Source organism: Tetrao urogallus (genome assembly GCF_951394365.1).
Source record: "Tetrao urogallus genome assembly, chromosome: 8".
NCBI lineage: Eukaryota > Metazoa > Chordata > Aves > Galliformes > Phasianidae > Tetrao > Tetrao urogallus.
In genome coordinates, this window is record NC_136821.1 from 18,705,344 (window position 1) to 18,731,034 (window position 25,691).

The 25,691-nt window shown below is 36.3% G+C and overlaps 1 protein-coding gene across 2 annotated transcripts in view; it reads left to right on the forward strand.

Moving 5' to 3' along the window:
- Positions 1 to 767: 767 nt before the first annotated feature.
- Positions 768 to 25,691, forward strand: part of MYO3B (myosin IIIB) — a gene marked incomplete at both ends in the record, with an annotated part of 164,107 nt that continues 139,183 nt past the window's right edge. For both annotated transcript variants that reach the window (XM_079539261.1, XM_079539262.1), the window contains 6 exons: positions 768 to 914; positions 2,178 to 2,312; positions 3,691 to 3,795; positions 4,061 to 4,160; positions 7,671 to 7,747; positions 19,789 to 19,934. In XM_079539261.1, coding sequence (XP_079395387.1) covers positions 768 to 914; positions 2,178 to 2,312; positions 3,691 to 3,795; positions 4,061 to 4,160; positions 7,671 to 7,747; positions 19,789 to 19,934 — 710 coding nt within the window. The remainder of the gene's footprint in view (positions 915 to 2,177; positions 2,313 to 3,690; positions 3,796 to 4,060; positions 4,161 to 7,670; positions 7,748 to 19,788; positions 19,935 to 25,691) is intronic.

A 25,691-nucleotide genomic window follows, 5' to 3' on the forward strand; every position in this document is an offset into this window, starting at 1 on the left:
ATTTTTCTCCTTCAGTTTGTTCATGGATCTCAGAACTTAATTTTCCAGTTAAGTGCAAAAGTAGCTGAGGTGGTCTGCATACTGACAGCCATGCTGACTGAAACAGAGACAGAGACGAGTGGAATTGCTGAGAAACATCTTCAGTGATAATTGTTACTCTCGTGACATTCCTGTTGTCTACTATCAAATTGTTTTGTATTTTATGATACCTGCCAGGCCAGTCTAAACTAGTGAACTGGTTATATATAGCCCTATTGAAGATGTATCATATATGATGAAGTGTTTTACCTACTGAGTGTTTGCCTGGTAATTATCCAGGGTGTTAGATAAAATACATTACATGAATGACATAGCTATTTAACACACAGGAAATAAGGTCTCATTTCATGAGCTGTGTTAAACCAGTTGTATAAAATGTCCATTAAAAGTGCATGCAATAAAAAGAGAGATCAGATATTGTCAAAAGTTCCGAAATGGGTTCAAAATTATTTAGCATATGCAGCAATGTATAAAGCAGATAGTTAATACATGCAGCAAAGTAAGTAAAGAGAAATGGTCTAACGTGTTTTCTTTGCTTTTCTTTATCTACTGATCTTATCTCTCTGCATGATTTTCATTTGTCATTCCATCTGCGTTTCTTCTCAACATTTGATTTCTTTATCATAATACAGCTGCTTTAGTTCAGTTACTTAAGGCTTCCCATTGTATGTCTGTCTGCTTTTTTTTTCAGGAAGCCATTGTATGGATTATTTCAATACAATTCCAGTATGATCGGACTAGAATCATTAGCTGATCCCACAGACACCTGGGAAATTATAGAGACTATTGGAAAAGGCACTTATGGTAAAGTCTATAAGGTTGCCAATAAGAAAGATGGGAGTCTGGCAGCAGTAAAGATTCTCGATCCTATTAGTGTAAGTGAAATTATTAAACTTCATTGCTAATTTAAAAGAATTTTTAAATAGATTTAAAATGTAAGTTAAACATAAGATATTGAATGCATCCTGAGGAAATGTTTTTTTGCACAGTGCATTGGCAGAAGGAAACCTGAAAGGTGCTGCTGAAAATTTCATCATCTTGCATGCTGTTTGAAAATAGCATTTACTAAGTTTCATTTTTATATCTATATAAGTCGTCCGGTACAAATTCAGATACCTGTGCTTTGAGCATGCATGTGATAGGAAAGCACAAAGGCATTCCTCTTAGGGGTCTGTTTTAGGAAGGAAGACAAAAGATACTGTTAATCTTAAATGTTCTTATTCTATGTTCCCTAAAAGGATTGCTTTTTCCATTGCAGAAATACTGTGAACTTCATTGTATTTTACAATTGTCTTCTGTAAGTGTCTAACACTGATAAGCAATAATTAAAGAAAAGGCAATAATTAAAGCCCAGGCAAAATTCTTGGAAGTGGTTCTCTGCTCCAGTTTTAGTGGGATTTAAGTCCCTGACCTCCCTTGAGAGCCAAGGCCCTTGCTCTCAGTGGAAGAGTTAGCTGACCACTGTACAGATTGGATCAAGCTGGAGTTTGGTTGTAACAGTTGAGCGAGTATATTTACTATGAAAGGTTGCATTTCTATCATCTGCAACTTCTGAAGCCTGTCTTGCTTTTTCTCTTGTGCAGTTCTGGGAAAAGTAGTAAATCAGACAATAGCCTCAAGATAGATAAAAACAAATAAGCCAAAACAACCCTCCACGTGAATGTTTAATATTTTTAGTAGTTACAGTCTCTGCAGAAGCAAGGAAATTTACTGCTTAGATATTGTTCTGAATTTTGGCCTATGAGCTGATATTCAAAATTTTTTTTTAATTGTCACAAACTGTTATATTAACAAATGCTTAGTAACATTTGCTTATTTAATGAATGTTGATATTTCTCTTTTCAATAGTTTCTAGTATAGTCTGTCTTAATGTTTTTATTTTTACAACATTCCACTTAGAAGTTTTGTGAAATTATTCGATCCCATCTGTTGTCCTGTTTGGACCACAAACAGGAAAAGAAAAAATAGTGAAGAGTACTTTCAGCAGCACTGGAAGAAAACCATTTTAAAAAAAACATTGGTTTAAAAAACTATTTGAAAGTACAAACTGCTTAAAAATAGCTTTTTTTATCCATAAGATTTTATTCTTGCTTTACACAGGCTTACTGTGTTTATATGTTCTGTATGTTTGTATTTAGGATGTAGATGAAGAAATTGAAGCAGAATATAATATTTTGCAGTTTCTTCCCAATCATCCAAATGTTGTTAGATTTTATGGGATGTTCTACAAAGCAGATCAATATGTGGGAGGACAGCTCTGGCTAGTACTTGAGGTAAAATACATATTGATAATATTACATCTTAACTAGTGAATGTGGTGGGTCTCTGTTTTCTATTGCTAGGAGAGTCACCAGCTTTCATGATTTTCTGATAGGGGCCATTTATCAAAAGACTGGTGATAGATGATATGTCATGTACTGTTGAAAATCTCACAAAAATTTGTTAAAAAGGGAAAGTCCTTACATTTTATTTCTATTCAAGTTGCCACATTCTGCCTCAAAAACCACTGTATCTTGTTGGTAAAAATGTTATGCTTAAAAACGGCTTGATTTTTCTTGTTGGAGAAAATAACGTTCAAATTTTTTGAGAGGTCAAGCACTCAAGGGAAATGTAAAACAATGTAGAAGTAACGTGGTAAAAAATTAAGAAACATGTTGCCTGTTGCAAAATGAGCAGAGAGAATGTAATATAAAACTAAAAGTTAGTTGTTCTAGAAAGTAGCAACAGAAATGCCTACTATTAATTCTTCAGTGGCAATTGGTATTGCAGTGAAAAATGTAAAATGACGCATGGTAGTCTTGTTGCCAGCTAACTGATTGCAAAAGATTTTTTGCAAGATGAGTGAGGATTTCTAAACAATTTCCAGGCTTAATAGATGCAGAGCTTTACACAGGCTGATGTTCAGTATAATGACATTCATTTTGCTGTGTTATAAGTAGGCTGAGAAGGTTAGCATTTGCTTTTTAATTACAGTTCATTTTAGAAATTTTATTCCCTATTCTTGAATGATGACTTGAATCAGAATGGAAAATCTTCCCCTTTAAGTCATAGAATCTCAACAACGCGTTTAACTTCTGTTTATGGTAGAATTAGGTAGCTTGAATGAATGTTCTTTGACATTTCATATTAAATTCCATTAACTATTGATAAAGCAAAGATTTAGCATCTTTGTTTTGCTGTTGCTTTTTACTGTATGCCTACTGGCTTTGTATCGAATTTGAATTTGAGCTTGGATTTCCATGTGGTTTTTTTTTTTTTTCGTTTGTTTTTCAAATGTAGGACATCAGACAGGTTATATGTGGTATTGCATATAACAAAATTTTATGTGGTAAAATTGTGAAATACTCTATATAACAAAATTGAATGTAGAATTTGGAAGAGCTAGGTCTATATAGACCTTACCAAGTATGCTCTTGTCAGTTGCTTTTGGTGCACATTTTCCAGACTTTAAAGACTTTTGACGTTTAAAAAAATTACATTTTCCTTACATGGATAAATTTATGGATAATAGAAAAGTAAAAATCTGGTTGTTCCCTGAACTTGTGTTGTCATACAGTTTTATGCAGTAGTTATTCACAGCCTAAAAAAGCGTGTTGAGTAACTGAGGGCATGTCTTGCTTTTTCCCCCCTTTGTGTCTTCCCACTTCACAGCTGTGCAATGGAGGGTCTGTCACAGAACTTGTCAAAGGTTTGCTGAATTGTGGCCAACAATTGGATGAAGCTATGATCTCATACATCTTATATGGTGCTCTCTTGGTAAGGTTGTTCACTGGGCTTGTAATGACAGCAGAGGGTGCAGTTTGTTCATCTCATGCATGTATTTTCCATTTATGAAGAATGATAATGTTGACAATATTTTCTGGGCTATTACTGCAGCAGGAGTTGTATCAAGCATGTAATCTGGTGGACAGATGTTTCTATAGACTATGTGCAGATTGTCTTCATTACATTCCCTAATAGTAGGGTGGTAATTGTTTCTAAATAAGGGAGTAAACTTATTTTTGTTACTGCTGGCATATAGGGCCTTCAGCATTTACACAATAACCGGATCATTCATCGAGATGTCAAAGGGAACAACATTCTTCTGACAACAGAAGGTGGAGTCAAGCTCGTTGACTTTGGTAATGACCACTTCCCATTTGTTTTTCTAATACATGCAGTCTAGCCAAAGGCATCTGTTTACTTTCCACTGGGAAGGCAGAATGCTATAGTGAGAGACTTTCGGGACAATTATCAAGATTATTTTAAGGAGGAAAAATGCGGAAGTAACTTGATACACCAAGAATGAAAATGGTATCCAAAAAATCAGTAATACATTTTTAACTTAAAAGAGCAATCATAATAATTTATTGTTTAAAGTATTTTTGAAGGTGTCATTTACAAATCTTTTTTTTGCATTTTGCGAAAAATGTCAGTTTCACAGTAATTGTCCTAAATTAAATTTAAATTCTGTGTCTTTTGCATATGAAAAGAAAACATCCTTCTCTTTGAAATTACATTTGCTAGCCTCTAGCATTTTGTTCCCTCTGAGCAGAAGGTAAAACGGTCCCATGTGTCCAAAACCCAATATCCATTTAATATGTTATTATTGCTGTTGTATACAAACATGGCCAGTCTGGAAATATTGTAAGAAATAGATGGGTAGGGAGAGGAAAAGAGAAAGGGCCTTGTCAATAAAATTTAATTCAGTTCAGCATTTTTCTTCTTATACATATCCACTCAGAAAAACAACACAGTGCTGTATGTAGTCTGACAGATATGTATACAATGGAAATGAATTATTGGTAATATGCGATTCATTAGTTAATCATAAAATGCATAAAGTAATCACCATTGAGAATAGTATTGCTTGGATAACAGATGTATGTCTAGTAGTGCATGAAGATAAAGAAAAATGTTCACAAACTGAGAGTAGCATACGATGATATGCCAAAAATCTTGCAAATAGTAATGATTAAAAAAATGAAATTCATATACTGAAAAATAAATGTAATACCATGACATCATCAGCATTACAAATTTGACATTAAAAATGATTGCGTTGGAGATTATAAAATAAGTTGGAACCAAGAAAGTAACAAACTTCTCAGTACCTTCTAGGGACAGAAATTCATTATGTTGAACAGTAGAGGTAGTAATTAAAATAGTGCTGGGAGAAACATGGCCCGAAGCAAAATTTGCAGCAAGTCCCTGAGCTAGTATGAGGGAGACAAGTAATTTCTCTATGAGTGTGGTCGTTGCTTGCAACTGCGCCCTTCTGGGAAATATTGGCTTCCTTCTCTGACACCTCTTATCATACATGTCAATGGCATTAGCTGCTGCTGAAGATCAGCTTGGAGCTCCTGAGTCCAAAGGCATATCTGTGGTATACAAATCTAAGTGGCATGTTCAGGAAAACTGAGAATCCCAAGATTTCTGGCATCTCATCTCTTTCCATGTTGTTGGGGCTTTTTTATTTCTTAACATTTAAGATTCACCAATAACAGTAGCAAATTATAACAGATGTACCTCAGAAAAAGACATGAGCAAACGCTCGCGTTTTTCCTAGTACTTAACCACTAGGAAATATCGACATGTGCTTTCTGTCTGATAAAGTATTATGCACTAAGGTTTCATTGAATTGCTCTTTCTCTCACTAGCCCACTGCTTTAGTAATAGAAAGGACTTAGGATCAAATTAGGACTGAGTTGCAGCTGCAACTGTTGTCTGTAGAATTGTCCCGTTTGTTGCAGGAGGTGTTTAGTTGCAGGAAAGATGTTTAGTGAAAAATGCAGAGTTCAGGAATAGAAGAGTTTTGCTATTCAGACAGCTGAAGGACATCAAACTGGAGCCTGTTCTTGCTTCTGCTAGGGTTTCTCTTTGTTGGCACTTACATCAAGCTTTTTAGAAATGGCCATTCTGTGTTCCTCATTTTCCTTATATCCAGTCTGAAACATTTTGTACTACCTTGTAGAAGGGCTGAGTTTGAGCTGCAGCTGAGAACGTTACAGCTCTACTTTAGTCAGATGGAGTGCCTGAAAACTGAAAGATCTCAGATTAAGAGCACAAAAACAGTGGATGCATTTGATATTTTTAGGCTAATCCCTGGAACTAATAATCCTCTCCCATTTTGAAGGAATGTTAAGGAGATTTGTTGTGTGATAAGGAGTGAAGAAAATAGGAAAGGAAATAATAATCCTAGATTTAGTATTGAATTGTGCATACTAAATGAGGGTCTAGAATCCAAATCAATGGAGATAAAAGGAAATACTCAGAGATTACCTCGTTAGCAAGTTCTATCCATTATATAGGGGGAAGAGAAAGTGAATTCATACTCAAGGCAGTATGTATGGATATTAACACACTGAGAGGATTGCACAGAGTTATTTGTTTGCTTTTATTGCGTGACTTTTCAACTTGTTCTTTTTTCTTTCAACTTCACTCAACAGCATGACATGCTTGAACTCATCACTCACTCATGTTCTTTCTCTCTTTTTCACCATCTTCCCTCTTTCCCCCTTTCTCCCTGTCTCAGCTTTTTGATGTTCCATGCTGTTTTGGAATGTCCATAGATGGCAGCTACAAGTTAGGCCAGCTTAAGAGAAAACAGTTAAATGCACAGAGGCTTGTAGACTCCAGTCATTGGCTGTTTTGCAGTGTTACCCACCAAATCAAGATTTGCGATCACACTGAAATGAAAAATAAGTACAGAATTGAATCTTCGGTACAGCAATCTAATTGCTTAATTTACAGATGACTGATTTTGAGTCTGAATTTCTTACTCACTGAAATCAGGCACAAATCTATTATGTTATGGTGTGTTTCTACCTGTTTTTCTTTGTGGGTGGTACTGTGGGAGTAGATCATGTTTTCTTTTATTTTCTTTTTTCCCAACAATGATGGCATGAAATATTTTTGTCAATATTGCATTTGTTCAGCTTATTTGAATGCTCCTGAGTTCTACAGGAGCACAGTTGACAAGAGCACACAAAATGATTTGAAACTTCATTTTGATTTGTTAATATTGTTTCATTTTGTTCTAGTTCCTTCCTTCCTTTTTTCTGCTGTGCTTCACTAGCCTAGCCTCAGTCAGAAAACCAATGAAGCACAGGCTTTGTTTTAAGCACTTGCTTAATTCCTAAATATAAGCTACAATGTGAACTTAAGCTTCCATATTTTTCAAAGGAAAAGATTTGTTTTAAATAAGTGCATAAATGTTTTTTTGAGAAGGAACTTCTCCCAGCAGCATTCAGGGAATAAATTTCAGCTAGGCTTGGACAACATTTCTGGAAAATAGGTTTTAAATTCAGATGGGAATTTGGAATGTTCCAGAATATACTCATGAAAAACAGCAGAAGGAGGTATCTGTGATATTAAGAGCTGATTAAATTTTTTAATTTGAATGAAAATGCTTCAGACTGAGATAATTAAAAAAAAAATCTCGTAGCAATCCAGAAAGAAAACAGCAAGCTGTGGTCTGTCTAGGATGAGTTGTGGAAAAATGAAATTAATCAAAGAATTCAGTAATAACACTGCACTTTAGCCTGTAGCTGTGATCTCAGTCTTAGAGGTTTGTTTCTTACATACTTCAAATAAACTGATTGACTTGATTTAATGAATTTGAAGCCAAATTTGTTTCTGTTTTGTTGCAGGTGTTTCAGCCCAGCTCACCAGCACACGGCTACGTAGAAACACCTCAGTGGGAACACCCTTTTGGATGGCTCCTGAGGTAGGCAAATGTTTTTTGAATCCTATATTGTCTCCCTTCATTGTAATGTGTGATCTGTTGGCACTTTAATCAAGAAATATCTTTTCATCTAAGGACCATATTTCTACTTTTCTCCACATCTATGGCCTCTGTCAGTGAATGTACTACTACTAGAATATACAAACTGGATTCTTTGATCAGTATTAATATTCACTATTTTTGTCTATGTAATGTTTCCATAAAAATACAGATGATCTCCAAGTAATTAAGGGTTGTTGTATGGGAACTGCTGAGTCACGGCCTAAACCTCTGATTGATCACCTGAGGTGAGCCATGAGTCAGCCAGAGGAGCACAGGTGAAGGCAATTCACCTGTGCTGCCGGAAGGGGTGGAGCCAAGCTCCACCCCTCCTAGACCTATTTAAGAGCTGGCTATCAGAGGGGAAGGATCCTATCTGGAGATCCCTTCTTCTGGTGTTTTTTGTAGGTGAGCCTAGCATATGGGTAAGCCTTCCATTTATTCTCTTATTATCTTAGTCTACTTTGCTTAACTCTCTTGTTCTTTTTTTGTGATTATAACATCTTAATATCCATTGATTATACCTCTTAATATCCACTGAATATGCAGTTGTCTTGAAGATTTTATGACTTCCCAATCAGACACATTTAAGCACTATGTAATTCTATAGAAATGCTTTTTAGGTGAAAAGTACCAGTATGGGACACTTAAGGAACCCTTCATAAAATAGTTGAGTATACACTATAGATATAGGTAGATAGGAATCTACAGCTGAGAGCTTGGGCTGGGGAAACTGAAATCTGCAATTCTGCAGTCTCCTGAGATTTCACACATATGGGGACCAATCCTCTCTTGGACTAAAGTTTTTGAAGTTAATCTGGCCCTGCATGTTCTTACACAGTGTGAATACGATTTTGTGCATGTTTGTGATTTCTGCTACATTATACGCAAATTTCTGGTCTGAGGAAATGCATGCAGTTTTTCTGCAGTTGGCTAGTTGATCTGTTTTGTTGATCCGTTTGCTCTATTATGAAGATGGATTCACTAAATGTAGGAAAGGTCCTTTAAAAAAATGATAGTTAATACCCTATTTCTGTGTGCTAGCAAGAGACACAACTCGTAATGCTCATCCTGATCTATTACTGGCCCAAACAGCACCAATATTTATAGCATAGGTAAATTTAACAAGGACTTCATGTCCACTCTATTGAAATAGGCTTGTCTATCTTTTGAGGATCTTAATGTACTTTCAAAAATTTACTTCTGCTTCTCTATTAGGATGTTATATCAGACAGTCAGAATGTTCTGTAGACTGTGCTGCAAGGAAGTATTTTTTTGTGTGTGCGCTTGTCTGAGCATTTCAATACAGGGTGGAAGAAGGAGGAGTTCCCACATTACTATCTTGATTTAAGACTGTGAAAACCTTGACTCAGCTGTGTGTCCTGTAACCTTAATTACAGGCTGTCTTGTCAAGTAGTTGGGCCAAAAAAATTGTAAAAAGGTGTTTTGGAAGCACTAATAAGCTATAGCATTGCATAGCTCAAAATAATCTCAAACATGTTGATAACATGAGATCAGACACAGCATGAAGGTAAATACTGAAAAGAAGTGTTTACAGGAAAGAACAAAAGGGTTCATTTATAGTCTGTCTATTGTAATCCATGCTACTACTCACTTTTTAAAATACTATGGAAGTAGGTATATATGTCAATAAAGAGGAGGAGATGTCAGAGTGAAAAGAGCAGTTGATGTATATTCTAACGTATGGGAACTAGTATGGGACTCAGCTAGTGTTGGGTCATGGTTTGAGCCACTGGTTGGTCACCTGAGGAAAGAACTGAGTCAACCTTGGGAGCACAGGTAAAAGCAATTCAGCTGTGTTACTGGAAGGGGTGAAGCCTCGCTCCCTCCCTGCTAGACCCAATTTAAGGGCTGACTGCCACTGGGGAAGGATCTCTTTCTGGAGATCCCTCTCTGTGGGGTCTTTCCTGTGAATCTAGATCTTTGGACGCAGGTGAGCATTCTTTCCTTGTTTGTTTCTTTTCCCATTTTCACCATTCCCATTTTCATCATTCTTTCCAGCTGTAATACAAGCTGTAACATATAATAAAATGTGAGCAAATACTTAAAGATTTAAAATGCAACCAATGATAGATAATAATAATGAAAACATAAAACTCATTTGCTTTCCCCAGGTTTATGTCTAAAACAAACAAAAAACCAAACAGGCAACAATAGTTATAGCTGTTTAACTATGGGAGATGGTTCAAGAGCTCTGTTTCTGAGTGGCAAAATCCTGAAGTTCACAGAATTCTTTCATTGGCTGGGGATGTGCACACTTGGACTCATGGGCTGGCATAGGTTAAAAATACAGAAGAATAATCTGCAATGGTTCCAGATAATGTATTCTCTGTAAATTTAAGGTCAATTGGATGTTTAACTGAAGGTTTTAAGGTTTAAAAATATTAATTTTTGCCCTTCTTGCTGTAAGAAATAATGCATTTTTTATAAGATTATGAAGTCAGAAATGGAGTGAAGAGGGAGTGAGTTGTTTCTTTGTAAGCTCTTAAACCTAAATAATAATAGTCTCATTTGCATTGGAGATGCAAATACCTCTAGATATATTTGAATTTGGAGGAATTTTGGGTGGAATTTCCATCTGTTACATGTGTGTAAATTTGTTTCCATGTGCAAAACAATTTTAAGTGTTGTGCAAACATCTGTCTATTTTAAAATATACTATACTACTTATACATCCTGTGGTTTCCTAAGGATGGCTGATTACAGCTGAGCAGGGAAAAGAAGCTGCTGTAACAGATCCAAAATTGATCTTCCACACTCTCACAAAAAAATGGTTGGTATTTTACCATCTCCATAACAACAAGTTACGTCACAAAAGAGACACAAGATACCTTAGAAACCACTGTGCAAGCATTATTTATGGAATCACCTTCATTGCAGATGTTCTGAAGCCTTTGTAAAACATTCTTTACAGAGTGACAGGAATATTATGAAATATATTCTTGAACTTGGATTTTTAGAGGTGATTTTTACAGTGCTGTTTTGCTTGAGTAATTGCAATCAATGTCAGAAATCATACCAAATTTATAAACCATCCTGCCTGAAAATACTCATTCTCAAGGTAAAAACCCGAAGAAATAAACAGAGACTGAGACACATTTGTTCAAAAAATACAACAGCATAGATGTAACCAGTGTGCATTATGTGCATCATTGAAAAAGGATCAAGTCTAGCTTGACATATTTCCTGTTTGGAAAAGATTTGTCAAAATAACTAACCCAGTATCATAAACATAGTCACTTATCTCAGATATGCCTGTGTGAAAAACACTGATGAAGCTTCATGATGTACCAGTCTGCAAAACAGCTGCAAGATGCTTATGTATCCATCCTGCTGTTGTTGAAATAGCTTTAAAACTTGCTGTTGTGTAACACATGCTTGAGTCGCTACAGTTGCTTTCTTTGTGTCTGTATGAATGACCTATTTCCCTTGACGTGTGCGATGCAATTTACTCTACATCTTGGGAAACCTTTCTGGTATTTTTAAAATATGCAGCCAAATTTTTATGTGAAATATGAATGCTTAGGACTGAAATAAACTGAAAAAGACTGCCTGAGTAGCAGCGTTTTAGAAACAGTGATTTCTACATGAAACTGTGCTGAGATCAGTAAAACTAGAAAAGCACCCAACAGTCTCAAAAAATCTTGCTGCCAAAATTTTTGATACACGATAAATTCTATGTCAAATCCAAATATTCCTTAAAGAACAGGAAGGGAATGTTATTATTCAGAGAAATAGGAAGGATATTTTTTTTTTTTTTTTAATTGGTTTCTTACTATCTTCACGTGAAACATAAAAGCCCCAGATTGTATAAAGCTATCATGGAGCCCCGTTTCAGGTATAGGTGAGAAAGATGGATGTAATCAGAAGGGGGAATAGGGATGGAAGATGAAGAAGCCTTCCTTAAAGGAATGGACTACAGGAGTGTTTTGGAGAAATGAACCATGTGAAGTAAAACTGACAATATTTTCCTTGGCAAAATGCAGGAAAGTATTCAGATACAAGTGAATAACAGGATATGGGCAGGACACAAATACACTGGAAACAAGAACCAGCAGTTAAGCCTGGATAAGGAACAGCCTGTATAATGAGGAAAAGCATCACACTGTAAGATGAGTAATACAGGGATTATATAAAAACGGTACTTAAAATAGCGAAAGATCACTGAAAAATATCTGTGGTTTGAGGGTGTCCTAAGGTATCTGGTTCAGCTCACTATTTTTGCTGGTCAGCACAAAAATCAGTAGCTTTACAGTTTTGAGACGACTGGGACATTGTTTTTTTTTTTTTCTTGTTCTTTTCCTAATGATTGTGAAGTTTGAGTAGCAGTAACAGTACAGATCAAAAAGATTCGTCCTTGAGCAATTGTTTTTGAGCAGAACACAGGATGAACCAAAAAGTTGCTGAAAATGAAAATGCAGAATCAAACCAGGCTGTGTGGAAGCATCTGAAGAACTTGGCAAGGGTAGAGAAGCTTTGAAGTAGACTCCCTGAAAATCAGTCATTGCTGTTTAACCTAATTAGGATTATCTTGCAGTTAGAAAAACAGCCATACAGATGCTGGAACACAGAAAACTGTCAAACCAAAAAAGATAAGGTGGAACTGCTTAAGTACTGTGGTTGTTTAGGTTGTTTAAAGCTTCCTATTGCCAAATACCTGAAGTTACCTGAAGACTGTTTCTTTTATGCTGAGATGAATTGTGTTGAATGCAAGAGGAAACAGATTAGGAATCTTAGAACAGAACTGCCTTTACTTTCTCACCCCCTAACCTTAATGTGTCTTGTTTTCAGCCTCTATTGCAGAGCTGGCAAAACCTAGCCAGAACTAAATGGCAAGCTTTCTTTTTCCCAAGTAATTGAAATATCACAAAAGCGTGAACCTATGCCTGCACTCTGAGTTTTATTTACCAGTTCACATTTTGTTTAATGAAGTTATCATGATCTAGTCAGCTAGATTCTTGCAACTAACCCTGACCCTTAAAATAAGCTCGGTTAGAATCTGTGTGTTGGGGAACAAAAATGGAAATAGATAATTGAACGCGGGAAGAATTGAAAAGATGCTGAAGGCAATTTAAGCCACAAGGTGTACAGTGCTATATTTTTACTGATAACTGCTAGAAAATGACAACTGCATATATAATTATGATTTGAAAGGAGTGAAATTATAACATAGTAGATCCTTTGAAGAACTGCGTTTTGAAATATGATGCAAAACAGTAGGAGAGCATGGAGCTTTTTTACATGCTGATTTATAATGAACTGTAGGAATCCCCAGCTCAGTATAAATCAGAAAGTTTTCAATAGTATATATCTGCACTTTTCTGCTAGAAAGCCATTTAAAAATAGTTGTACATCATGTAATTTCTGTGATTTAAAAAAAAAAACCTTCATGAACTGTGAATCTTCTCTTTCTTTAATAAGGAAAATCTTGTAAGTATTTCCTTGTATTCCAAAAGGTGTAATAACTATTCTCTTACAACTTATGATCTACTGAACTAGCTGTAACTGCAGATTTTTTTTTTAAACTTGTGAATTGTAATAAATGAAATAAGATGGAAAACATAAAAAGATGTCCACTCAAAAATCAATATTAAATTATATTTAAAATCTTCCTCTGGAAGAAACCACATAGGTGTAGGGGACATTTCTTCTTTTTCAGCAGAATTTTACATTTATCTGGCCTCAGAATTAATTGTGAAATTTTTGAAAATCCCATGTATTTTTTTTTTTTAGTGTGGGTAAAAAAAAAAAAAAAAAAAAAGCATGAATAATTGGATGCATGATTTTTGTTACATTGTGATTTGGACAATGCCTGTAGTTTAACCTTACTGTGTTTATGTTAGTGCATAAGCGTATAGTGTACTTGACATAATTTGAAATAACATCACTGCTTTCAGGGGGTTAAAATAATGAGACACCACAATGTGTTAGACAGTTATATTTAGGGGATATAATCTATCTCTCTGAAATGCAGAACTGGCTTTGAGTGTGGTCCTGTAGCACATTCGGTAAATACTATGGCCATGACAGAGAGAAACTGCTACACTGTAAATGTGTGAAAGCAGATGAGGAAATAAAAAGTGGGAACCATTGCTGTAAATAGCTGGGGCAAGACTGGATGAAAGAATGGAGGGAACTGTTATAGCAGGTGATTGGGAAAGCAGGATAGAATTAGATCTCTGAAAGGCCACATGTAACTGAAATGACTGATCCTGAGATGTCACCTTCTTAGAGCTGACTGGCATGATATAAACAAAGTTATCTTTTGGAGAACACATTTTAAGAAAGTGAATAAAGAAATAAATGCCAGTTTCTGCTTTAGTTATTTTTACCACTTTCTTAATTTTCAGGCTACTTATATAATGAGCTGTGGTAGCAAGGAGTTATGCTGAAACTGCTTAAAGCCTGTAAGGAAAGCAATAGAAGAATTCAGAAAGCTACAATCTGAACTATAAAGAGGTTTCTTTAAAGATAATGGCATATGAGAAGAGGACAATGCAGCAGAACAGCACCGGTGAACTCTCTCTTCAGAGAGAGATCTGGCTGAATGCATCACTGCCTCCTTTGTCTCTGGGAGACCTACAGACTTCCTCAGGGGCTGGAATGGCAGAAGGGGCTTGAAACAGGGAGCAGCCAGAGGGAAGATCAGTACCTGGGCAGTTACCTTTGATAGCATAGCCATGATCTTGTGAAGGAATCCAGAGTGGCTGGAGGTGTGCATTTGTTCCAACCAAAAAGCAGATGTGGAAGACTTGTGAAACTTCTGTGTAGTTTAAAAAAAAAAAAAGTGAAAATTTTGTGCTTCTTGCACAGAGATTTGTGCACTAAGTATATTTACCATAGGCCTGTAGTTGCCTCTGTTTTCTGTTGCTTTGTGCAACACCATTTCCAAATCTGTGCAGCTTGTGTATCTTTACTGCCAGGTTCTGTGGGTTGGTAATGAAACGTGTCAATGACACTACTCATAAGTAGTGTTGAAGGCATGATGAATCCATGATATAAAGAAAAACGTGCTCAAAAGCTTGTCTTTTTTCTATGCTGCATCTGTAGGACTAATAAGAGGTACTCCTTTTCCCTGTGAATGTAGTCTTCTGTTAGGGCAGTCTTATGGTCTCAGGTATATTTCACTGGGATGAGGTAAAAATAAAAACACTTTGTTTTTTAATCCTTAGCTGTTAAATTACGAATGGCTGCTTGATATAAAATTAATTTAAATGAATCAATGTTAATTGAAACAATTAGTAATGCAAATGATTAAAAATATTAATTCTTATTTTGGAAACATTTTTAACAATATAATCATTTTCTGATGCATCACAGAAATATTTGAATGATAATCACAAATAAGGAACAGAAATTAAAATAAAAAGGTGGGGGAATACATAACCAATTTCAGACATGAATTTGCTTATTTTATTTGTGTGAATGTGCACATGTACAATAAATAAATGTTATATATACCCTAAATATATATGCATTAACTTTGCTCTGGATTATTCAGTATCCTCAGTGTTTTTTTGTGTTGACTTCTTTATCTTGATGCATAAGATTTCTATCAATATTTAATTTTGAATTTACCACCTATATGAATTAAATTAGATTAATAGTGTCAGATGGAGCACAGAAGTTCAGTTGATTTATTTTCATTTGCATAGTTAGCAGTTTTGTTCTCCTTGCATCAAGGGTAAGAATTTTGTTCCACATTTATTTTTCATATGCTGTGCTCTGCTTTCAGCATTGTGCTCACACACCTTGTAAGCTGCTTAGTTAGCTACGGCAGCTGAGTACAGCACTGCCTTTCTTCAGGAGCTTCAACATTCCAACTAAAGACTCCTTTCTGCTGGTGGGTCATCACCAGTGCTAATTGTGTAGTGATTGTCTCCAGGTAGCAGATCTGTACTGTTACTATCAGTCAGTTATACTGTGTGTGCGTGCTTGCAGCCGCTTCATGCATGCATTGTCTGTATGGAGACAAAATGGAAGTAAGTTCACTTCTAATAATTCCAGGTAAGCTTTGAAAGGTTTGATGTATATTCCTTCTGCTAAACATATGTAGATATTACTTTCTGATTATAAGCAGTACATCCAGTGTACAAATAATAGTGCTCTGTATTATGTTTTCCTTTTTTTTATATCCACCTGCAATCTACTTACATGCTTGCTGGAGCTCAGAGAAATCTTTGCATTGATTTCAAAGCGAGTAGAATTATGTCCTTGAGTGCAAAATCTTTTTGTCAGGGAGTGAATCATCTCGTGTTCTTTTGTGAAGTGTTATGTTTCTGTAAAAGTTATAAATTGCACAGAATGCCTAATCCCTGGCTTCTCTAAATGCCCTCCAGTTAGTGTGGCCGATTTATGTGCTGTTTTTGCCAGACCAGTGAACTGCCCCCACCTCACCCTGTCCCACTGTGACCCTCTACACAAATAGTGTTGACGAATACCGTCGTGTTGCCTGTTCTTCTGTGTGACGATAAGGTGTTTTTCACCCTAATGCAGTATAACTGGGTGGGAAACTCTGATGAAATTACTAGTACAGAAGGTACAAAACGTCTGTCTCCTTAGCAACCTGGTCTACTGCATGTGCGTAAACAGCCTATGCTGAAGTGAAGTACTTGACGCTTGTTCCTATGACATTCACTGCCAAATCTCAAGATTAACTACATCTTTCCAAAACATCAGGGGATGCAATCTGCCTTTTCTCTTCGACTTTTACCAGGATAGGGGGATTTTACTGGATACAAAACAGGTGCAGATGTGATGTCATTACATAAGGTTGAGAAAGAAGTATCAGGTTCTTCAGTTTCAGATAATTTCTTCTGGTCTCTCTGCCTTCAGGTCCCACTGTGCAGAGCAGGAATCAGTAAAGCTTTAGAAGCTGGGAGGCTGTTTTAGCTCTAGAATTCTGACTAAAAAGAGGAGATATTCCCAAAAATAAGTATCTCTGACTTCTCTGTAGGGACAGGAACATAATAAAAGATGAATCAGTGGGAATTTTTTTTAGCTAGCTTTCAGAGATTTTTGCTCTGCAGGGAGTTCCTGTGGTTTTCAGTGGAAGACAGAACTGGGGCACTCCCAAGGACTTAGCTTGTAAACTATGGCTGAGAGAGTTATATCTTTAAATTTTGAGGCAGAGTTGTCTGCTAGCCAAATTATAAAGGTAATTGTCTATAAATACTGATCATCAAGGAAAAAGCTGTAGTCAGATTCTTGCTTTGAAAATTAAAATTAGTGCTACTTACAGGTGCTTGTATTAGTGGTGCATAAGATGGTAAGATTCTAATAAGTTGCACTGAAATTTAAAGTTTGTTCCGAACCAAAGCGGTCACTACAGTCATGTACATGCCACATACACAATGTCAGAAAAGCAGCTCATTTTGTGCATTTTCTCTAAAGCTGATCTCACTACTAAAATATACTTGGTAATAAGGTCTGTTGTTGAATTTTTGGAAACGAAAAGAATGCAGATTAAGGGGAATATTTTTCTAAAAGAATCACTTCAGGCTCTGATGTAGGAATGGAGGACTGACAATAAACTGACAGCGTTTAATTCCCATGGGTAAGAGTGCAAGTATTGTAGTTCCATATGCTGTATTTCCCAAATTTGTAGCTGTTAGTGGTGGAATATAGTGCATCTAGAGATGCTTTGTTCATTCCTCTCTCTTTGCTTGGTAGGTAACACATTGTAAAGCTGAGAGAAGCTCAAAGTTTGGTTTTTTTTGTTTGTTTTTAACCAATAGTGCTGGTATACCATTCCTTCACCAGCAAGTTGTGCCATTGGTCTGTAGTTAGAAGCTATTTAGATGTACTTAGAGTAACAAGTGATGGCGTCTTAAATGTGGGAAAGCTCAGCTGTTCTTTTGCTTTTGCTGCTGATGCAGGGTGACCTTGAGCAGGTGCTTCTTCCCTTGAAAGTGAAAATATATTGCTCTGCTTCATAAAGTTGGAGAACAAATAGCCAAATATTTGCAAAAGGCTCAGCACAACGGTGAGAACCTGGCAACTTTAGGAATAGTCACTGTTAGGAGGTGGGCTTTAAGCAGCCTTTCAACCAAGCAGATAAATATTTTTCTTATATAAAGAAGGAAGGAGACCACAGCGTGTTGTATTAGTCTACTACAGATAAGCCACTTCCAGCTTCCTCTGAGTCATGGCCTTGGAAGATGACTTGCATGTTTATTTGTTTGTTTTTAATTGGAAAAAAAACGTGCATGAATACACAGATATTTTGGAAACTATCTAAAAAATCCAAACATAATAAGGAAAAACAACTTCTGAGGAAAACTGCACTGGGGGAAATACCAGCTGATGCCCAGTATGGCCTTAGAACAAATCATCTGGTGATGGTTCTTCATACTGACTTACATGCCTTTACAAGAAATTTTAATTCTTTCCTTCTCTTTAAGATTCAGTATAATTAAATGTAATTATCCTATAGGCTTCTGAAATAAGAGTGATGATTTAAAGCTGTATGAGTTGCATAGAATCTGTCTACTGCATCTTTTTCAAGAGATGAGGAATCTCTAGAATGAGAGCAGGTTATAATGAATTCTTTAAAGAACCAAGAAATATGTTAGAGTTTTCATTCTAGATGGGAGGAAAAAAAAAAAAAAAAAAAGGAATTAACTAGTGACTGCCTTCTTAAATCACATACATTCCTGCAGTATTCTAGGTCATATGTGTAACACCTCTATTTTCTGAAAAAGTACATGATGGGGTTATGAATTCCAGAGTTAGAGTTAGATCATATGCGCCTGTTGAATAGAACAAGGTTCGTGTCTGTGAGGTGAGATTCTGGAGAAAAAAGATGTATTTGAGAGGTTGAACTGAAATCAGGATCTTCTACAGGAAAGGTTTCCTTACATCAGGCTGCCTGCCAGCGACAACCCAGGATGCTGACTTGCAGGTTGGCACTTCTGCAAAGCAGTGCCCTAAACTGAAGCCTTAACACAAAGCTTGCAAGTAAAACTGATAGTATTACTTGGAGGTAAGAAATACGTAAATAATCTCCTACAGGAACAGCAACCCTGGGAAATGCTATCAGAAGTTTCTGGTTAAGTACAAATTAGTAACAATAATTAGAACTTAGAGGAAAAAGTACAGAAGTAGATATTGGAGTATGCAGGGATCTGCAGTTGGTGTAATTGTTGAGATTTAAGAATACAAACTTGAGCCAGAATAAAAAGCCAATGAACTGACATTTTCACTGTTGCAAAGATAAATCTAAATTTAAACAGTACTCTGAATCTCATGTCTAATGAATGTCACGTTTCCAGCTTGTGTCTAATAGTTAGCTTTTGATTAGAATGCAAACAATGAGGTAACTGGAAGTGTATGTCGGGTTTATGATTCAAAACTCTGCTGATGTCCAAAGTAAGATTTCTCTTAACTTCAGCTTGTCTTAGGGTACATGGTATGCTAAAGTTTTTTTTTTTTAATTATTGAACTTAGTAGAGATTAACTAAAATTTAAAAATATATATTTATTTAAAAAGGCAGAAATAAATATGGGAATATTCTTGTCTAAAAAGTAACTGTACAAATCTGTCTTTCCTCATGAGTAGTCATAGAAGTTGATAAGAATAACATCAAATGGATTCTGTGCCTTCCTTCGCGATGGTTGTTGTAGGAAGTGTGTTCAAAAACAGAATTTAATAAAGCAATGTTCTTTGTGTAGATATATGAAGCATTCCATGGAGCTTAATTTAAAAAAACAAACAAACAAAAAAAACCGCAACAGATTTTTTTAAAATAATAATATTTAAAAAAACAACAATAAAGAGAAGTTGTCATTTACTGATAAATTTTGTGGGATATTTACCGACTGAGTTATGAGTTATATACCCAAGGATATGAATTTGACAGCTAATCGGGATTTTAGACATGACTCAAAAAAAATACTTTTGTGTCACACTAGGATCGCCTGAATTGTGCATAATGTTAATGCATTGTTTTGTTTTCTGATAGGTCATTGCTTGTGAACAGCAATATGACTACTCATATGATGCTCGATGTGACGTATGGTCTTTGGGAATAACAGCTATTGAACTCGGAGATGGAGACCCTCCTTTATTTGACATGCATCCTGTGAAAACTCTTTTTAAAATTCCAAGGTATGACACTAGATGGCTCTCTTCACTCGCTAGTTTGTTCTGAAGCATTAGTCAAATGTGAAAGAAGTATTAAGTAAACATTTTTGATTTAAATCCTAAGAATTTATTATAGCAAAACACGTCAAAAAGGTGTACTGTTGTCTTTTTAGCCTGGCTTCTTTAAAAAAAAAAAAAAAAGAAAATTCTCCTTGAAATGATACACTGTTACATATTTATTTTATTCTCATCTTGAATGTAAAATCATGTAATATCTGGATACCTCCATTTAAATGTATTTTTTCTTAGCTACTATTGACAAAAACCCTTTGTTTCAAAAAAGGAAGAAGCCAACATTTGAAACTGTTAAATAACATTTTCCGATGTTATTCCTGTAGTCCTAGGCCACTTTTACTGTGGAAGAAAAAATAGACAATTTTGACAGTGTTATGGTACAGTTTCAGTAAACAATAGTTGTCATTTAGTTTTTCATTTACTCGAGGATGTTAAGATATGTCAATCCAGAGCTTTGCATTTGGAAATGAAAAGGAAATAGAAATTACTTCTACTTAACTGTGGAATTAACTGTATTACTTCATGCTGACTATTTTTGGTTTCATTTTGTTTTCATTTCATTGATGCTTCTTGAATCTGTTGAGACTGACAGTGTAAAATAGGGTTTAACAGCAGAACAGTTGTAATAATATGAGAAATATATCCAGAACTTGTACGGCATTGATTACAGAATGGTGTATATTTGTCTTTTCAACATTTGGTTCATAAAAAAGGAATCACCACTGGCTGATAACAATTTAAAACATTCAGCTATACAAGAGTTTGACCTTTTCTTATCTGCTCACTTATCATAGGCTTTTACAATTTCTTCTGATTGCAATTTCCATTTCTGATTAAGTCTATTTATATGCAAATGCAGTTGTGCTAGGTTCTGCATCATATAGTTATCTCCTTCTCCCCAGCCCAGACGTGAACTGCCACCACTCTTTGCAAAATTATTCATACTGAAGCAGCAGTTCATCTTGTTGCCTTTGCACAAGCGTAAAACAGATCCTGGCAATTAGGGAAGCAAGAGAGGCTTCAGCATACTGAAGCAATATCTATAAATTTTATCAGTGCTCAAAACAGTTTGAGAGGACAGAAGTGATATCAACGGTATACACTAATAGCAGGCAATAGGATGATACAAAGAGTAAGTCATGTGGAGGCTTTGATTTCTGTGCATAGTTTTTCTCTTTCCCTATTTGCTGTTGCATTTCTGTATGATTTAGCAAAACCAAGATAAAAATGTCTATTTTGATGAAATAAATAATGGGTAAATTTACTAAATAGAATTGTAGAATAGTGTTTGATAATGACTTTTGTGACTGTGCTCTGTGTTTCATGAGCTACTGCTATACTTTACGACTGTTAACTGTATATTCATATTAGTTGAGATAAGACTGCAGTAAATGCCACATGGCATAAGGTCCTAGAGTGTGGGGAATAGAGCTTCCCTCCTGGTAGTTGTTTGAGTAAATACAACCAAAAGGTACATTCCTCCCTCATTGTGATTTGATAGTTTAGAAGTAGTCTATTACATTGCAGCTATCAAAATTGTTCAACCCAAAATCATCTAAGCTTGGGGACCTGGCATCTTTTCATTTTCTGCTTTCATAATGTCTGTGTCTGAAGCTGTACATGCAAATGTTATCCTATTGATGATTTCATCAACCTGGAGTAGGTTTCTCATCTCTGAACCTATTCAATACAAATTTCTATCTGCTATAACATACAGTAGCAAGGAAGTCCATAGTTTAGCTCTATTTTATTTGAAGAATTCCATCCTTTCATTTTTGTGTGCTACTCTCTAGTTCTTTGATAAACCTTGGCAGCCTTAAAATAGGAAGGGGTCATCTGATCCCAATTTCCTCTCCCCACGTGAATAAGTGTCATTGTGAGATCCAAACAAAAGAGAAGAAACCATGCTGTTTTTTTCTTGTTTGTTTGTTTATTTTGCCAACTATAAGTCCTTGCCTCTCGACTTCTTGCCCAAGACCTTTCCTGCATCATAATTTTGATCCAACAGATCAAAAGTGAGTGTGAACAGCCTCACTGAGCTCCTTCATGCCTTCCTTCCTGGCTTTCTGGATCAAGGTTTAAATAGCACAAATGAGGGTGGCCCTGAAGAACTGGGGAATCTCAAAAGAGCCTCTGCAAACTCATTCAGGGTGCTGAGTACCAAAGAAGCAGCTGAGGAAAAAAGCTACAAACACACACTAGTGAGCCTTAAAAGATGCTCAAAGAAAAAAGGGAATCCTGCAGCATTAACCTAAAATATAACTTTGATGCCTTTCACTGCAGAAAGGAGACTCTCATTCCATTGTTAAATGACATCCGTAAGAATTTGTACATAGCACAACAATCACTGTCGGTAAGGCTGATCTGCTCTGACTTCTGCTAGTGCTGCATTAGACAGAAAATCATAGAATATCCCGAGTTGGGTAGGACCTGTAGGGATTACTCTGTCCAGCTGCTGGCTCCACGCAGGACCCCTACTGATAAACCACTATCAACAACCAAACCTCTGCAGTGGCCAGAGCTGGAGAACCCAATCCTGCTGATGATTGCTGTGCCAAGAGGAGCTAACGAGAGCTTCAAATTCCTAAAGACCCAATCTACATTTTTCTTTGGCTTCTAACAAGCAAACATCTAGATACCAACCTCTCTGCCTCTGACACAGGGGACACTTCAGCTGTTACCTGCATGAAAGTCCCCCAGTTAAGAAGGACAAGAGATGATGACTTTAAGTTGTGCCAGGGACACTCAGATTGGATATTAGGAAAAAATTCTTCTCAGAAAGAGTGATAATGCAGTGGCACAGGCTGCCCAGGGAGGTGGTGGGATCACTGTCCCTGGAGGTGCTCCAGAACCATGGAGATGTGGCACTGAGGGATGTGGTCAGCAGGAATGATGAAGGTGGGATGATGGTTGGACATGGGAATCTTAGAGGTCTTTTCCAACTTTAATGATTCTGTGATCCAAAATGCTCAGCTCTAGTTTTTTGATTCAGTGACACTGCAGTTAGACTCTGAACTCAGTAAGTTTCTTAAGCGGGACAAGCAGTTGTTGAACCTTCAGAGCCATTTGTTCTGTGCCTAGGATATCTTAAAATTGCTCTGCTGATCCCTGCAATCAAATAGCTTAGATTATGGTGGGGTAAGTGAGTTGCAGAATGTTTGTACAACCTGAACAGATTTCATCTGAGTAGTAATCAGTAGTCCCTGCCTCCTCATGCTCCAGGAGGTGCCTGTCAGAACTCGCCCTACAATAAGCTCTGCTCCAGCAAAGGTTTAAATCTAAAGTCTGCATATCTACTGACATGGGGGAAGGGCTGGCTCATCTGATTATCAGACATTCATGAGTGGTGATAACACTGCTTTCAAGTGAAGTTTGGAGCTTACTGCTCCTCTTGGGTACAGTGAGAATGGAGAACTGGTTCAGCTCGGCTTTACTTTCACTTGGAGTATGGCCACTAGCAGGAGCCTATCAGTTTCTGAAGTTATGTCACAACTGTAATTTGCCATTCAAGCCGTGTTGATGTTGGAGTTCAGTGGTGCTGAATGTTAAGGTGCACAGTTTGAATTCTGGGATTATGGTTGTAATTTCAATATCTGGGTTAGGAAGTGATATGACCTCATAGAACTCCAGTCTTATATATATGCTCATACTCTAGTTTCTGACAGAGACATACAATTTAATTAGCTCATAACTGCTCCTCTTTCAGCTGTGGTTTCTTGCGGTTTGATGTGAAATCAGCAAATCAGGTTTCAGCTATTGTTCAATGTACTAATGTACTAAATACACTAAAACAAAATGACAACACAGCATGCTGCGCAGTTATGCTGTGACTGTGGTACCCTACAGTCAAGTTCCAATTTATCTGGAATCATAAAAATCTACTGAGAATAATGAGCAATAAATGTCACGTGCTATTGACCTACTGCATATATCTGATTTCTGTATGTATTCTCCCACTTTTTTTTAAAAATGATTAGACTAATTTGACTTTGGAGAAGAGGTGACATTGCCATTCACAGTAAATGATACTTGGGCGTTACTCAGGCAGAGTTATCTGAAACTGTTTCTTCGTTCCTTTACATTCTTGATTACAGTAGATCCATATGTTTCTGTTAACTTCTGCATGCTAAACTTGTCTAATTTTTATGCTGATTATTTCTTTGCATCAGCAGAAAAATTTGTAATTGTTTACAACTTTTAATAGGCTAGATACAGAAATCTGTATGCATGTTTCCAGAGAATTGTCCCACACCCAAATAGGGAACCATAGTAATTAAGTTTCTGTCAATTCTAGTTGTTTGCTTTTTTTCTGGAGACAGCCAGTAGTTGTGCCGCTAGCCTTGGCATTGAGTGCCAGCTTCTGGTGTTATAGAGCTAGATCTTTATTTAAATGAATTACACTGAAGTCTGCAAGTCTTTGACTTTATAGGGCTTAAACCAACCAGTAAATTAATGAATTTGTACTGTCTCAGAATTTGTATACCCCCAAGATCTTTGGAGACACCTTCTCAGTTCATGTTAGCAGATAATACAGAATTAGGCTTTTATAGTTTGTTTTTTTTTTTTTTTAACCTACTTTGAGCGAGGAAACCGGAAGAAAACAGTAGTCAACCATTACACTTTTTGCACTCTCTAAATGAGAAGCAAATAATGCATTAAATTCAGGTGGTACTAGTTACAAAGCCTAAATGTTCTTCCACTAAGTAACAAATTACAATTCTCTTTTCTGTACAGCTGTTAGACCCATAGAAGCAAAGGTCAGAGTGACACTGCTTTAGGAACGGAAATACTCAACAAAGCATAGCTAAAATTTCAATCCTCAGGGAACCCTGTTCAGGAATTAAATCTTTATTCTAAGACTTAAGATATTTGTTTAACTTATCATATCCAGCTAACACCGGTTCATGTCTCAGTTCTATAACTTGAGCTATGGATGGACAAGGACCATGGAACGATAAGGTCTGCAAAGGAGCATGCCTGCGGATATTTCATAGAGCATTGCTGGAAGAATGGCTGCATGTCCTTCATTTTTTAGTGTATGTTAAGATGGAACTACTAATTGTGTGTGCAGTTTGAAGAGGGTAACAGAAGTGCACTGATGACCTGACAGCATTGATTCTTGTCCCAGATGAGAAACACACATACACTGTTTCTCGTGTCTAGAACTCTGTCTTGCAACTACTGGAAATCTATAATCTATTTGAACAGAACAATAAAAAAGTTTCTTTTCATTGTGTCCACCTTAAGAAAATATTACAGATTTAATTTATACAAAAAGAAAAAGTAGACTTGCACTTCGTAGGGCAGGTTAACACTCGGTATCTCAATTCAGGCATGAAACACAGGTTTCCCCACATGCTCCACTTCCCTGAAAATCTGACCATTACTTCATTGTAGGAGACACTGAATGATGAGCACTTGTTTTGTTTTTTTTTGTTTGTTTGTTTGTTTGTTTGTTTTTAAAAAAAGCAAAGCAGTATTTTCAGATCTGAAGTTTCAGCTTCATATCTTTGATGTTATGGCCTGAGCTGTTGGCTGGATGCTTGAGGATTTTCCTATTTCTTGTTCCTACAGAGAGTACAATGTCTGAAATAAGTATCCGATAGCAGAAATGGAATGAAGAAAAGACATCAGTTAAATTTTAAGTAAGAAATTTCATTAGACACTAGTCTTTCAGACCTAAATTTTGTTTGCATAAGGTGAATT